We start from the raw sequence: 15,982 nt of genomic DNA, 5'->3' as shown, positions 1-15,982 counted from the left end.
TACTGCCTACTGTAATCCTCTTGACTGTGTAAATCCTGATTCCTAATTTCCAAACCTACTTTGGCAGTTGTGCCTTCTGTGGAGATGTGGATGGATGCTCAGCTCTGAGGATGCACATGACAGCTTTTCAACACAGCTGTATGGTTTGGGGAATAGTTGATGTTCCAGTTTTTGTGTTACAAACAGCATGTTTACATTTCACATAAAAAAAAAAAAATCGGAAGTCGGGTGTTGAAAAGGGTGTTTTCCACTTCAAAGCTATTCTGATTGCAAAGCAAATTAAGGCAATCGAAGGGTTCCCAACTTGATCCCTCAGTGTATGCCTACTAATCGAACCCTGTCTCTGTACGTTTTTTTTAAAGCAGTCACTGGGAAGAAAGCTATAATTACGCATAACCCGTTTATTTTATCGTTAGTGTAGGTTTAGGATTATTTCCCCGTTTTAGGATTATTTACAGCCTTCCCCTGAACCGGGGACAGCGGCGGGGCCTGAGGTGAGGCGAGGGGGGTGGCGCGGGGGGTGCTGGGAGTTGTAGTCCCCGCGGGGTGGCGGGGGCCGGCAGCGCGGCGGCGCTGGACTACAATCCCACAATGCCGCGGGGCGCCGCCTCCCGATGGGCGGAGGGGAAGGGAGCGGCGGTGGCGGTGATGGCGGCGGCGGTGTTGGAGCCCCGTGTGCGGGAGCGGGCGTCGAGTTGAGCCAAGGGAGGTTCAGGTGGGAAATGAGGAGACATTTCTGCTCAGAGAGAGCAGTCAGGTGTTGGGACGGGTTGCCCAGGGAGGTGGTGGAGTCACCGTCCCTGGGGGTGTTCAGGGAGAGGTTGGACGTGGTGCTTGGGGACATGGGAGGGCTTTTCCAACCCTAATGGTTCTGTGACTCACTTTACTGCTTCCATCCTGCTTTACTCAGCGCAGGATGCCTCTATCAATCCATGTAACTTTCCTCCTTTTCCTCTTTCTTCCTTTTGTTTCATTTCATTAGCTCATGGGTACTGAATTAATTTGCCAGGTTTTGACCAGTTCCAGCCCGCAGCTCTTGTTTCAGCAACATGGGTCTTTAGGCTAAGGTAAAATGTAATGCTGTGGGAAAATGTATTCCTGAAATGGTATTAGGACTGGTTGCTTTTCTGCATCAGATACAAGAGCCTCAAGTATTACAGCTGTAAGGTGCTTTCTGTGTAAGGAGCTTCAGTCTGGACTCAAAGGCAAGACTGAGGTTCCTAGTTGTTCCATGCTACCAGCAATAAAGAAAAAAATCAGGTGGCCTAAACCATGGCAGAATAAAAAATGAACTCCACATCCACAGAAGTGGAGGCCTTCCTGAACTGGGTGTTGCAGAATATTCCGTACCTGCTCCCTGTACATGTGTTACAACAGCTGGTGACCTCAGGTTTTCATCAGTTAATGGGAGGGGACTCCTAGGCTGGGCACAGTGCAGTTCTGACACATATGTTCGCCAGTACTAATTTTCTACTTAATTATGGTTGTTAGTGAGCACTAGCTGATATTTTTAGGGGTGTGAACCTCCAGAAGGAGATCTGTACTTTTTTTTTTTTTTAGGTTGCTGCTAAATGCACAGAAAACTTGATGTTTTTATTTTTATTTTTTTTTAGTTCAGGACTCAAAAAAAAAAAAAGAAGAGCTGCTGCTTCTGTTTCAGTGGAAGTGAACGTGGTGACACTGACCTCTGCTGCCCTGTGTAGGTAGGTGACTGCCGAATGGCAGCATTCAGTCACAACAGCCCTGGCTCTTTAACCTGGCAGTGGAAATCCAGTGGGGTGCTTGAGCTGGTTGTGCCTTCACGTTAGTGTCTCGCATTCATATTGCAGGACTCTGGGCTCAAAAGTTCACTTTCTCATTTAGTGAAAAGCGTGGGTTTGTGTGAATAAAGGCAGTAAAGCCTCTCATGCCCAGCTGGTTTGACAGAAGAGTTTCTTTTATGCTGCAGCCTAGGACACTGTGTATATGAATGTTACATTTCAAGTTTTGATATAGGAGATTTAAAATAAACTAAGTCTTTGAGCATGGTGGTACGGCAAGCTGACGTTTAGGCTGTAGCTCTTGAAGTTGCATAAAGAAGTGCTTATAGGTCTGACACCCTGTCTGGTGTAGGAGTGATCCTCCTATTAGGACCTGCAGAGCTGGTCTTGGGGCACTGTGGTGTGGTTCCCAGATGTAGGTGTAAAGATAATCCATAAGACAATCCTTTTTCCTCTGGAAGTATTGGCCAGCCACTGAAAAACCGTCACCAGTGCTTCCTGCCTTTCTCCCTTTTCCTTCAAACCTTTGTGTAGAAGCCAGGAAGGAATAGAGAACCACAAGGATATAAACAATTCAGCGTCTGTTTTGTTCTCAGACACGAAAAGTCATTCAGCTTCTTCCTCACCGCTGTGAAAGCACAGCCTGGAACCTAACATCTGATATAATAATTTTGTATTACTTTACATGGATTTTTTTTCCTTTTTTTTTTTTTTTCTAGAAGTGTAAAATTCAGGATGTGAATATCTCTGAATATCCTAGAATACCCATGGAAAGGTAGTTTTCTTCTACTCTTCTTATCTGTTGCATAATGACTGAGATAGGTAGACAGAAGGAACGTGCTCTGGGGAAAAGTCATCAGGGAGGAACAAAAAGTAGCTTGTTTGTTTTTTTTTTTTTTTTTTTTTTTGATTAATAACAAAAGAGTAAATTCTAGGAAGGTGAAGGAGTTGGCCTAATGCAAGCGTACCTGAAGTTCCATGTCTCTCAATTGCAATGTAAGCAAATGCTGGTAGTGCATGAAACAACTGTGGCATTGACTTTCTCCTTGTTTTGTTTCCTAGATCCAGCAACACCTCTTTTCCTACTTCTAAAAGCTGCTAAGGTTTCTCTTGAACACATCACGGGTGAGTACGCTGGTTCTGTACTGCCCACCCTGAATTAATCCTGCCCAGATTTTCATCATCTACTATTGCAAATGAATTGCAGAAACAGCGGTTTCTGAACATTTTCAGTTTTATGCTTATTCCAGCTGCTTTTGGTAGGGCTCCCTCCCAGAGCATGCGCTGCCTGTGTGGAAGTTTTATCCGGGTAAAGGCAAACTCTTTATGGAAGAGCAGAAGTGGCAAGCCCACAAAGATCAAAATTAGGTGCTGTACTAGATTGTACCCCCAGGCTCACTTCTTACAGTTCCATATCTTTGGTAAGGTGGTTGCTCTGACCATGATGGTTAAGCTTTAATCAGTTATGATGGAAATAAATCGTGAGTCCCCCTACCCAGGGATGTTCTATTAATGACCTGCTATCTGGAAAGGTTATGGCAATGAGAGCAGTAGTTTGTCCAGGCTTAGTTGTGCTTAGCAAACATATAATGGCATCTTTTTGATGAATTAGGTGCTTTTTTAGCATAAATGTGGTTGTCGTTATTTTCTTTCAGCAGTGCTTTTTCAAAAGAGTATGATCAACAGTTAAACGTTACCAAGATACCATTGCAGCCATTACATGAAATTCTTCAGGGTTAGATAGGATAAAAAGTAAATAAATGCCTAATGCTTTCTTGTGAAACAAATTGAGATTTATTGTTCTATAAAGCAATGAAATGCTGCCTAGCTGTATAGCTTGACAATGCTGGTAGTCTGCTGCAAGTGTACAGGGAAATACCTTATCTGGTAAGGTCCGTGGGCATTTGATGTTTCCAGGTACACAAAAGTAGAGGGGATCAGATCCAATTTCCTCTTTGGTTGCAATCACATCTTTAACCTTTTTAAGATTCAGATATTTATTTGTATGTGTATTAGGTAGAACTTCTGGTACCTAAAGAACTGTTTTATGACTTGAGACAAATAAGCACAATGCAGTGTAACGATTCAGAAGAAATTTCAGTAGGAGTTCATGACCTAACGACTCTCAGTGGGCAGCATAAAGAATCATCCGATTTTTTAAGTTCTATAATTTTTAATGTCTTACTTCAAGTACACTCTGGAGTAGGTGCCCAGCATCTATTATGTATTAGGCCTTCATAAAATATCTCAGGTATCCAGGGATGGGATTACTTAAGTATTTTTTGGATATATATATTTTTTAATACCTGTTATTGGAACTGTTTCCCATAATCTCTGCAGGTTGTCCCTCGTGGTCAGACAAGGGGTTGTGCTAGGTACAAAGTGTTTGTATTGAAAAGGAAGCAGTACTCTTCAAGACTTCCTCTGAAGAGGAAAATGTGAAAGCTGAAAAGCCATCAGCTTTCTGGAATTATGTGCTTGGACATCTAATTTTTGAAAAGCAGAAGTAGTGGGGAAGAGGTGTTAATTGCTTGGATAAAAAAAAAAAATCAATAAATTATTCAACAGTGCCTTCTCCACAAGTTTGCAACTCTGAATTTGGCCCATCTGGATGATGTATTACTGCCCATGAATGCGTTCCTGTCCAGTCTCTCTAACAATGCTGTTTTAAACAATTCCCCTTTTACTGCCATGGCAGCGTGGCAGGGCTGAACACACACACTACAATGTCACATCTAGGCTAAAGAAAGGGAGAGGTGAACTTAAATCATGCAAACTCGGTGGCTGAGCTTCTCCCAGGGAGCTCTGTTAAAAGCCCATGCAGTGACGCAAGTTGATTTAGCCGGCACAAGTCAAGTGAACAGTAATCACTCCTTCCTCCATAGACTTGCACCTGCTGATTTATTTTTAATTGAATTCTCCTTTTTAATGGCAGGAAGCATCAGCGGGCAGACATGGGCTGCCGGGACGTTCATGCAGCAACAGTGCTGGCCTTCCTCAGCGGAACAGCCTCAGTGGCCGGACTGCTGGCGGCGGTTCTGCTTCCAAACTGGAGGCAAATGAGACTGTACACCTTCAACAAGAACGAGAGGAATGTCACCGTTTACACCGGACTCTGGATTAAGTGCGCTCGCATTGATGGGAGCAGAGACTGCGTGATATATGACCCGCAGTGGTACACGGCCGTCGATCAGCTGGATTTGCGCGTTCTTCAGTTTGCCCTCCCGCTTAGTATGTTTACTGCTGTCTCAGCTCTGTTTCTCTGCTTGATTGGCATGTGTAACACAGCCTTTGTGTCCAGTGTGCCAAATGTCAAGCTGGCAAAATGCCTCGTAAACAGCGCGGGCTGCCATCTCGTGGCCGGCCTCTTGTTCCTGCTAGCATGTGCAATTTGTCTCACTCCGTCAGTCTGGGTCATTTTTTATAACAATTATCTGAACAGAAAATACGAGCCTGTCTTTAGCTTTGACATCTCTGTATTTATTGCCATTGCCAGTGCCGGCGGCCTGTTTTTCACTTCTGTTTTGTTATTTCTGTGGTATTGTGCGTGTAAGAGCCTACCGTCTCCTTTCTGGCAGCCCCTCTATTCGCATGCCCCCAGCATGCACAGCTACGCCTCTCAGCCCTACTCTGCACGCTCTCGCCTCTCTGCCATAGAAATCGACATTCCTGTTGTGACACATACATCCTAAAGAGATGAAGTCCTGGAAGTCAAGCTCTTGTGCTCACTTGAACCGTGAAAATTGCAGGCTTGGTTCTCTACTGCCTTGTACTGAGCGTAATCATTGCTCTGCACCCTGAGGTGCAAAGCAGTGGAGACCTGAGTTCAGCAAGTCTGCTGTTCTCAAGGGTTCCTTCCTGAACAACGTTTGCAGTTTGGTTTTGGATTTATTTTGTTTGCTTTTTCCTCTGAGCTCACTACAGACAAAATTGCTGCTAATGCTGGCACAGTACACTAACAGTGGTATCCGTTCATGCAAGTTGTCTTGCATATTTGTTCAGCCTTCCGTTTCTTGAGATCAAAGCAGGCTTGTACCTCTTTGATGAACAACTTTTAGAGTTTGACCCTGGTAGCAGAGCTGCATAGGTGGAACCATGCAGCCATGTGTTATCCAAATGCAGAGGGTGAAACTGGTGGTAGGGGTTTCACTGAGCTTATTGTTACAGATCAAAAAATAACCTAGTATAGTCAAAAGTGTATTGTCATTTAGGGGGAACAAAGGTGATTAACAAATAAGTTAGTGAGTTTTCATCTGGACACGTGTATTTTAAGATATGAAGCCTCACAAGTGAATTTGGCAGCCTAATTCAGTTCTATAGCACTGCTTTTTGTTTTCTAATGTGCATACAAAAAGGCAAGTGCTTGTGAACCTCCGCAGTAGAATTAGTGTCAAAATACCTTTTACTTTCAAAGTAGCTCTTGGAAGAAATAGGCAATTTAGCTAATAATGTTCTTCTGTACTGTAATAACATTTTATGAATCACTGGAGGCTAGAAACGGTTTTGTGAGTTTTCTTTTTTAGTCTTTTTTTTTTTTAATAAGTTAGTGAATTCACTGGATCTATTTTGACATTAAAACAAAGACCACTTGTATTTTTTAAAAAGTCTGTTGAAGAGATTGAATGTTTTATTTGAAGGCTATCCTTCAGATCTGAACGATGGATTTGCAAGTCGAACAAGCTTAGAATTAATAATGCTTTAATGCTAAAGTATTATTCAGTTCTGGAGAGAAATATCAGTCACTACAGAATGGATTAGGAAAACCATGAAGAACTCTAAAGGCTATGAAGGATTGTGGACAGTGTTACAAAACAGTGTCTCTCTAGAAAGGGGATTATGACCCTGTGGAGAGATTTTTAACTTTATTTTTTTTAATGTATATAGAAATAACAATGACCTTGCATATTTTTCACCATTGATGTTTACAGAAGTTTTATAGTCTGCAGTTGCTAGACTTCCATGCTATAGCTTATTTAATTACTGATTAAAACTTTCACCTTGCAGCTCTGTAAGTATGAGGAAGGGTTATAGATTCCCAGCCTGGGATGTCTAAATCATTTTTCTCTCCTCAGGCAGAGCAGGTCAATCCTAGGGGTCAAAGCTTTTCACTATGGGCTTTAAAATTGCTTGGGTATTTGATGATAGTGAATTGAATGCTATTATAATTAAGGCAAATGCTTAATTTGCTCAGATTTTGGCAGACTGAGATTTTGGATTTAAGATGTCATTCCAGTACAGAAAGTTATTTTAATTGGTGCCGTTCTGGAGCTGAGTGGATATTTGTATTTCATTAATCCCAGAACAGATTTGTTTTGCTGAAAGCAAATTAAGAGTCCTTTAACTCCAGTTCTGCAAACTCGTCCAAGGTCTTGATAATCAGTTCATTTCATTTTGCATTAGAAATGAGCAAATGCTCTACTGGGCAGATGTTGCCCCGTTACAATGTGTGCAATAACAAACACTACATTAACAAACACTTTATCCTAGCTGGCAGGCCTCAAGCTGGAGTGGACTAAGTAAGCAAGCTGATCTCTGTTCCAAGTTCCCAGCATGGTCAGTAGAGTGACAAGCCCTTCCAGGAGGGGACGTGGAGTGCTTGATGAAATTGCTACTAGGGCATCGATGCCTAAAGATAAAGGAATGGGCGACAAAGAAGACATGCCCCTGAAGTTGCATGAATTTAAACCTTAAATTTTCAAGGTGTGATGTTAGATGAGAAGGATCTTTTTCAATCAGATCATGACTTGTATCCACTTTTTTTCTATAGAATTGAACTTTGCTTTACTGTTACTGTCTGTCCAACCGCAGATACTGTTGCTGCTTCAGCTGCCCGTGCCAGTAGATGCTTTGTAAGGTCAAAGCACAGGGACCGCTGGTTTGTGACTTCACGTTGCCTTGCTTCCCCACCCCCCCAGTGTCTTGCCTTCTTTGTGCCTTGCTTAAGTTATGAGTTGGCTAGCAAACATTCGTTTGTAGTCGGTGTCTGGTACACTCTTAGAGCCTAAATTTACAACTCATTTTGACCATTTGGGAGGGATGATGAATACGTCTCTCAGTGACTTTAAAAGGATCCGAATTTTCAATATCTTCAGGGCAAGAAAGGCAGCCTGGCAAACTGGTGCTTTCTTCAGAGAGTAGCTGCAGCCAGGGTTTTGTTCTGTATGATTTAAATAGCAGATGTCTGTCACAACTCTTTTGCATTCCCACTTTGATTTTTATGCTTTAAACTTTCAATTAGTAGTTGCTGCTGCCTATGCCAATAACTTGTTGCTTTGAAAATTGTGTCTTTTCAAAAGTCTGAGATGGACCTGAGCTATGAAAAGCGGGGATCCGAAATCTGGCAGATACCCGTGTGTGCTGTAGTTAAGGTAATCGTCATCAGAAAGACTGTGGCTCCGTGTTGTATCAGAAAAGCACAGCTGAATCTCTTTCAACAGTGCTGTTACTTACTGTGAGTTGCCTCTGGACCCAAAGTGGAATTACCTGGAAGTGCTGTGCTGAATTTCTCATTGTTTACAGAAGGGGTGGCCAACCTGTGGCAACAGGCCCCGGATCTGGGGAGAAAACCACACGTGTCCTGCGTGTATCCATGCCAGGGAGCAGCTGCTGTGGAGCAGCACCCCTGCTTCTGCCCGGCTACTCCTGCCTGGGTACTCTGCTGGGTGCAAGACAGACACTGTGGGTCTTAAACAGAAAGATTTTAATTTGTAGCTCATGCAGGCAAACAGTGGGTGCTGTGAGATTATGGGAACCTGTATTTTTTTTTTCCAATAATTCCTTTCCAACTTCTTAAGTTGTGTTTAATTACAGTGTGGGTTCTTTTTATGTGAAACAGAAGATATGTATTTTTAATAAAACATTCTCATACAGATGCAGTTTATTTCAATTATTTTTGTGGAAAACAGTAACTGTTAGAATATGAAAGACTTAACCTGTTTTGGCATTGATCACCAGACTTGTCAGACTGTTACAGGTACCTTAATAGGCGTAAAACACATGATGTATACTGTATTTTTGACTCACTAACTTTATAGTCCTGCTGCTTAAAAAAAAAAAAAATCTCTGAAAGCTTGACTGTTACTTATTATTTCCTTTTTATTTTTATTGTAGGCTAGTCCTAAAAAGTTTCTGAATTCCATTTTTCCTTAGAGGAAGAGAGTGATTTCCTTTACTCTAGAAGATTCTTTTTCTCTGCTTGTGGCCAGGATGCAGGCTGGGGGCCAGGATCTGGTTCAGCCCCAGCGCAGAGCCAAGGTAACAGTGTGCCATGGAAAAGAGCCCAGTCCTCACCGTCACCTTCCAGCCAGCACCGCCTCTTTTTCCCTGTGTCAGTTCTGCTGTTCGCTCAGCCGTCGCTTGCCCAGTGCAGCTTGCTAACCCAGGTCAAATGTCTTCTGCATTGAGTTAATTTTCCCCTAGACTGGTAAGATTTGCTTTGTGCATGAATATGCACAGCATAAAGCAGTTGTTGCCAGTGCTACACCTTACTTGAGGGGGTGGAAAAATGATTTGATATTTTCTGCTTCTCGGTTGTTGTTTTTTTTTCCTCCTGTGCTGTCATGTTCAGACAGTCCTCCTGTCTTCTGAGAGCTGGTATGAACCTAGAGGCTGGCTGGGTGTCGGCAGAAAGGCTGTGATGTGGAGAACTCCACTTCTGCCAAAACATGGGAGTGCCCCATTTTGGGGATTAAAATTCCTAAAAAGCTAGCCTGCGTTCATTGAAAACAAATCTCTTGGGGCAGATTTTCCTGTGTTTTATTTCACAGGAGCGGAGTTGGCACGTGTGGTTTAGCAGCTATGTAATGTTACTTATCCCTTCTATCTATAGAGCAGGCAACACACCTTAGAAGCAGCATGTGCTTTTTTTGGTCATGTTTTTGTTCCACTGCTGCACATGAGTGTATAGTTTCTGATTTCAAAACTGCTTTTTATCTGTGTTTGGCTCAATTTGCTCATACAGGTATTAGGCTGTTAGGGATGGGGACTTTGTCTTTTGGGTGTATCAGCTTGAAGGAGACGTAAAGGTTGAGCACAGAGCAATAGAAATTGCAATGTGCTGGACCGTATTAGTGGTTAAAGCTGTTTTGAGGAGTGAGATTAGAGAGTTGGACTTCAAGGGCAGGGTTGTTCTCCTAGTTTGGGCTCTAACAACGCGAAAAATACGTAATTGAAGCTCAGCATTCCTTGAAAACACTCAAAGCCTTTATAATGGGTAATTTTTCAGGTGCCTAGACTACCAGAGTGAATAAGCTTTGCTCAGTACCAGACTTCCCAAACACAACCACACTTTGGAAGCACAAGGTATGCGTAGTACCCAAGCAGTACGTGACCTCAGCAGCCACAGATCCTGACCCAAGTGGTGCATGCTGCTTCCTTGCAAGGTGCTGTGCCAGGAGCTGCTGTGTAGCTGCAGCTGCTAAGGGAGGTGCTTTAGCACCAAAGCCTGGCTCTCTCCCATCTGTCTACTGGACAGACTACTTGGTATTAGAGCACACTATTTCCACCAGCAGAGGGTCTGTAACCATTGACACTACACTAGGTTTCTTCCCAAATCCACCATGTATTGATAAACAAATAACTAAACCGATAGGCAAGATCATTTACAAATTCACATTGGAGTTTACATGAACATTAGCAGTTACATCAAAAATTAATAAAGCATTTCCTAAAATGGGCCCCAGATATGTCTTAACTTACTGCAGGTGCTTTTTGACCTACTCTTCAAAAGGTTTCAGCAATGCAGTTTCTTGATGGGCTTTAAGCACTTTAAGCAGATGTAAATATAGTCTTCAAACAGAAGATGAAATCCCATCATTTTTCTCCTTTTGTAATTTATTTTCCCGTCTGCCTACTTAGTTTTCAGCTTCTCAAACAGCTAATCTGGTTTCCCTCCTGGTCACAAGAGCTGTACTGGCAACAGAGGCAGCAGAAGTACGTGAGTAGAAGGGCAAGGTAGAGAAGAAGAAGAAGAAGCAAGGTGAGGTATTTCCCTTGAGAGACATCAGGAGGGTGAGTTGGGCAGTGCGTGGGCAACCACAGCACAAGGCTGCTGGCATTGCTGCTTGGTGAATCCCGAGGTGCTGGTGGGCTTTCAGCAGTTCTTCTGTGGAATTCCTAATTCATTGCAGTGCGTCAGTTCCACTTAGTTTGCATGTACGCTTTCAAATGCCATGTGGCTGCATCTTAATTAGCCAAGGAGTTATGAGAACCCTGAGAACCACTCATCGTGGCGGCTGATGCCTCTCTGCCTCACTTGAGGAGCCATCTGAGAGCTGTAATTCTCTCAGGCTCCCAGCACTAATCTCCTTAAAGCTCCTGTCAGAGATTTTGAACGCTGGGTAGAACAGAATTTGCTTGGGTTGGATTTCCCTACTTACGGCAAGATTCAAACACATTGCAGAGATATTTCTATTTTATTTTTTTTGTTTAAACCACAGAAAAAAGAATTCAGAAAGGTCTTTTAGATAACATGAAAATGATAAATTTGATGAAAAATGCCTCTGAGCTGCTTGTGTATTTATACCGAAGTATAAAAACCGTGCAGCCTTCTGAGCTTGATTCTCAAGTCAGCTAACTAAATTACTGTTTTCTCATAAGAAAGGTTGCTTTTCACAGTTTCTGTCCCTAGAAGACTCTCCTTTTCTTCTAACACCCTTTCTATGCCTTTTCATGGGCAGACTTATTGCTGAAGGAATTCCAGGCCCTTTTCCCTGCTTTCCTAAATGGACAAGCCAGTTCTCTGGGGCCGGGTTTCCACAGCAGCCCTCCAGGAGCCACCTCTCGCAAGACGGTGTCTTAGGTGACACATTTGTATTTCTGCAGGGCACCAGAAAAGGCAGAAGGGTCTGTAGTGCTTCTGCATGATCTGTCATATATGACATAGCACACATCTAGATTTGCTAGAATACTACTGTAAATTAGCAAACCAGGATTGATTGTGTTGCTTGGACTGGCCCTGGAATTTTTTTTTTTTTCAGAGCTATTTTTACAGTGGTTTGCATTTCATTTTGTTACAGATAATCCTCTACTGTAGCAATTTAAAACATTTTCTTGGGTTTATTCCAGGGCTCAGCTGCCACATCTTTTTCCTAACAAGAATAAACACAAGTTCCTAGTGGACAAAAGCTATTAGTTTGATTTTATGAGCTCTTAAACTTTCCTTTATGGCTTCAAGGGGCAGTGGTGTCTTCTTAAAATGTGTGTCCAACCACCACACATCACCTACCTATGCCTGGAGATTTGAGCAGGGAGCCTGTCCACTGGAACACTTGTAATGCTATTATTTTTGAAACAGTAGCTCGCTGCTTTGGATAATACAGGTGACTCTGTATTGTGAATTTTAGTAACAAAGTAATCAACACAACTCTGTATCTCAACTCCTCCAAAGGAGCAAGATCCAAGTAATTGCTCCAGTTAAGACTCCAGGTTAAGTAATACTGTGGTGTGTGCTCGTGTGCTACAATTCCTGCTTTTCAATATGAGAATTTTATACTGCAAATGAAAGAACAGAAAGGATTTCTTCAGTGGTGTGGAACTAGTATTGCATTCAACTTCTGGCAAATAATTAGGTAGAAATACAACTGCTTCTTAAGTCTCCTGAATTAAGGGGATGGACAGAGGAAGACAGGTCGAAGCTACAGCAAGATGTTTTGGCATTCAATTCTCGAGTTACTCCAGTTGATTCCAGGAGAAAATTGTATAACTACTTTATATCAAAAGTAATCAGGACAGAGCTGTGTGAGATAGGTACAGCATTCTGAACCAAATCCAAGTGTGCTGCAGGGGGAAAGCAAAGCTGAAGTGCTGACAAGCCGGTAAATGTGCTGTATTGAGAATAAGATCCAGTAACCAACTTAAAGCTTGTTAAGTCCTACTTTATAGATTGTGAAATGTCAAGGGAAAATCTGGATCCCTCACGGTGTAGAAAATGGACTAAATAAGAGCAGCCGTGGGGGTAAGTACTTCTCCCATACTTTGGCACTAAATTGTTAGCTGATCTTTATCAGTTTTAACAAAATAAATCCTTCAGAAGTTAGGTAAGGCCTGGGAAATGGCAGCCAAAGGGTATTTTCTGTCAGTTTGCTAAGCCAATAGCTTAAATTGAGTCATTGCTGAAATGCAACAGGAAAGCCCTGCTTTCGTTGGGCTGCCCTATCTTGTGATGCTCCTGTTTACCCTACCCCCAGCTGACTGCAGTTCTACAATGTCTCTCTTGTTCCAGCTATGGTTAAGGAAATTTAATAAGGCAAAACCAATGATCAATGCAAAACATATAATTAGGTCCACAAATACTTATATAACATATAAAATAATAGAGAATTCTGTTTATTCTGGGGGAAAACACAATCTAGGAAATAGGTTTCTCTAGAGAGCAACAGCAATTTTAAGCAGCAGAAAGCAGAGCACCGTGATCCGTGTGGCTCTGTAGCCATGTTCCCAGGGAAAGCTGGTGCCTCGTTAAACCACAACACAGAAGGCAAGCCACAAGAAATCATGAGTTGCTGATCTTATTTCACAGCTGACTGAATGCTGCTCAGCACAGTTTTCATTGACAGGGGTGCTGTACCTTTCTTTGATCTCCTCTGTACCAAGGCCAGGAGCTCAAGCGCTTCTCATAGTGTGCCTCTGAGTTCACCAAACACCCATGTTATCTCTGCACAGATGTGCCACTCACCAAACCCAGAGCACAAACAGCAGCAGGCATAATTTATATGTTTTTCTACATTGCTGCTCCCCAGACTTTATGCACTCCCAGCTGCAAGATCACCTGAGCGTATTTACAGTCCTCCTCACCAGCCTTCTGTTCTGATGCCATCCTCCTCACCAACCTCCTGTTTTTAACCCATTCCTCTCAACAATGCACTACTGAAATAGTCACACAGGATCACCCAGCACAACCAGGGTTGTGAGAACTGAGCAGAGAAGCAGTTAGGGGAGTCTGATCCAGCTGATCTTACCTGATCCAGCTGAAAACACTTGTGCAAGGAAGGACTCCTACAATGAAGGCTCCTTTTTCTACCAAGACTGCAACAACATTTTTGGGAGATCTGAATAATACCCTGTGCCAAGGTCCCAAACTTTTTTTTTTTTTTTTTAAAATACCGTCCATTGTTTGGTGCAACACTGCTCAGTCAAAAAAAAAATCATTTTTTCTATCCAGAAAAGTTGCACTTACCAATTAGCTTCTTGTCCATGTTTTTCGAAATAAACTCGTCTGCCCTGCTAGAACTGTTCTGTTCAGTAAAAGTTATAACAGAAAGTTCAATGCTCTCCCTTGTTTGAAATATCTGAGAGGACTAAATGTTAACAGCTGTCTATGCGTTGCCAGATTTTACTGAAATACAATCTTTGAAACACTTGGCTTGTCATTTTGGGTAGAGGTATTACCATAAATCTAACAGTAGACTATAATTCAATTATATTGCAATTCAGTACCATTAACCATTCTGCCAAGTTTAGCAGTGATATTCACAAATATTCCCCTGCCAGAAAAGCCTTATATGTAATATGAGCTGTGGGAATCAGAGGGGGAAAAAATCACGATATGCCTTTTTTGATGAGACTAACATTTCTATCTCTCAGTTAGAGCCACAAGATACTGGAGTAATTATGTAGATACTCTTTAAAAAGTATGATTTACTCCCTAGATATTAAGTGTGTGATCACATAAGTATGACAATGACACACAAAGAAAAATCAGACGCTTCTTACCACCTCCCTCAGCAAAGATGTTGAACTGATCCTACACATACCCCTAGGCTCTGTCTTTGCACTGTAAGTGCTAATCTAACTTGCATGAGAAGGGCCCCCCATCAACTGAGAAGGCTGACTTATTTTAATTGTCACAGTAGTGTGCAGCTGATCGTGTCTGAATTTATTTAGACTGTTAACAGTTGATTTAATCTCTGTTTCAATCACAGGGTTTGCCTGAAAGATGAATTTGGACCATCATATTTACAACAAAATTGCAAAACCTAAAATACACACACACACACACCAATTCCTCTCTATACTGCATTGTTCTAATCCCTGAAAACATCTCAAATGTTCATTTTCAGGATTGGAGCTCATCTGTTTATGATGTTACTTCTAATCATTAGGATCTCTATGAGTTCTGTCTCAATTAAGATTGTTTATAAAATGGTGGTTATTTGGTTAAGGCAGAAGAAAGATTTTCATCTGGAAGATCTAATGTTCTTTTATTTGACCTTAAGAAATAGCCTCAACTTGTGGCGGGAGCCTCTATAAAATGGTATTATTAATACTTCATATTTGAAGAAGAGAGTTGTAAAAGCTAATTTTATTAGAATCTGAATACCCTCTGAAGGATGACTATATAAAGGCATACATGCAGCAGGTCTGCTCCCTGTAGGTATTTAATCATAGTTAGTACCCCACTTTAACAAAATTCTAGGCTTCACATGTACCTTCTTGCATGACTTCAATGAACCCTTAATATGACGCCAACATGCAATTAAGCTGCTCCTGCAACTTAAAACAAAAGAGGTCCTTCTTCCTCCCCAGGGTATTAGTTATATCCCCTCAATTCCTCCTCTGATGTGCCAACACAAGCATTTGGTCACCTGCTCAGTGACCCAGATAGGGTACCACTAATATAGCTGAAAAACAGATTTTCAATAGCATCAGCTCACTATGGGACAGCAGAAATGTATTTGTTCATATGCAAAAACAAGCATGCAGAGAGAGGGAGCACAGAGTACTTTTTGAGGGAACAACACTGATCTAAGTGTATGTCAAACTGGAACCTAGAAACGTTTTTGCTCCAGTCAGCACAAACTAATACAATGCTATTAAATGGTGTGTTACTGGTACCTTTTACCAAAGCATATACCCATAAGCCCAATATAGCAAAGAAAACAGAAAGAAAAAAAAAAAGAAAAAAAAAAAGAGAGGCATTCTAATCACTTACATGATCTATCAGCTGAATTATTTATGCACATTGTAATCAGACAAGCTGGATAAACTTGGTGATGAAGCAATACTGTCATTAAGGGTATCAACCAAACACACAGGCTTTATAACTGCTACATGTATTTCACCTATGAGGTTGTTACCAGTGGTAATGATGAAAAAGCAAACCAGCTGAAAAACAGCCAAGTCAGTCCTTTGTTCAGCTACCGAGTAAATGGCTCCTTCAGCTGATCTCTCACATGGGAGGAACTGGAACAGAGGTGAGGAAAAAGTGCCTTGGCCTGAGCTGC

General features: G+C 42.0%; 1 protein-coding gene across 1 annotated transcript; it reads left to right on the top strand.

Moving 5' to 3' along the window:
* The first annotated feature begins 584 nt into the window (after positions 1-584).
* CLDN12 (claudin 12) lies at positions 585-8,631 on the top strand. Its single transcript, XM_027450757.3, has 4 exons — positions 585-715; positions 1,614-1,703; positions 2,823-2,885; positions 4,696-8,631. Exon 4 carries the CDS (start codon positions 4,715-4,717, stop codon positions 5,450-5,452), a length of 738 nt encoding a protein of 245 aa, XP_027306558.1. The 5' UTR covers positions 585-715; positions 1,614-1,703; positions 2,823-2,885; positions 4,696-4,714; the 3' UTR covers positions 5,453-8,631.
* The last annotated feature ends 7,351 nt before the right edge of the window (positions 8,632-15,982 follow it).

The sequence above is a fragment of the Anas platyrhynchos genome, chromosome 2 (assembly GCF_047663525.1).
Source record: "Anas platyrhynchos isolate ZD024472 breed Pekin duck chromosome 2, IASCAAS_PekinDuck_T2T, whole genome shotgun sequence".
Classification (NCBI taxonomy): Eukaryota; Metazoa; Chordata; class Aves; order Anseriformes; family Anatidae; genus Anas; species Anas platyrhynchos.
The sequence above is the reverse complement of the archived record's forward strand: the minus strand, read 5'-3'. Positions and strand labels throughout refer to the sequence as shown.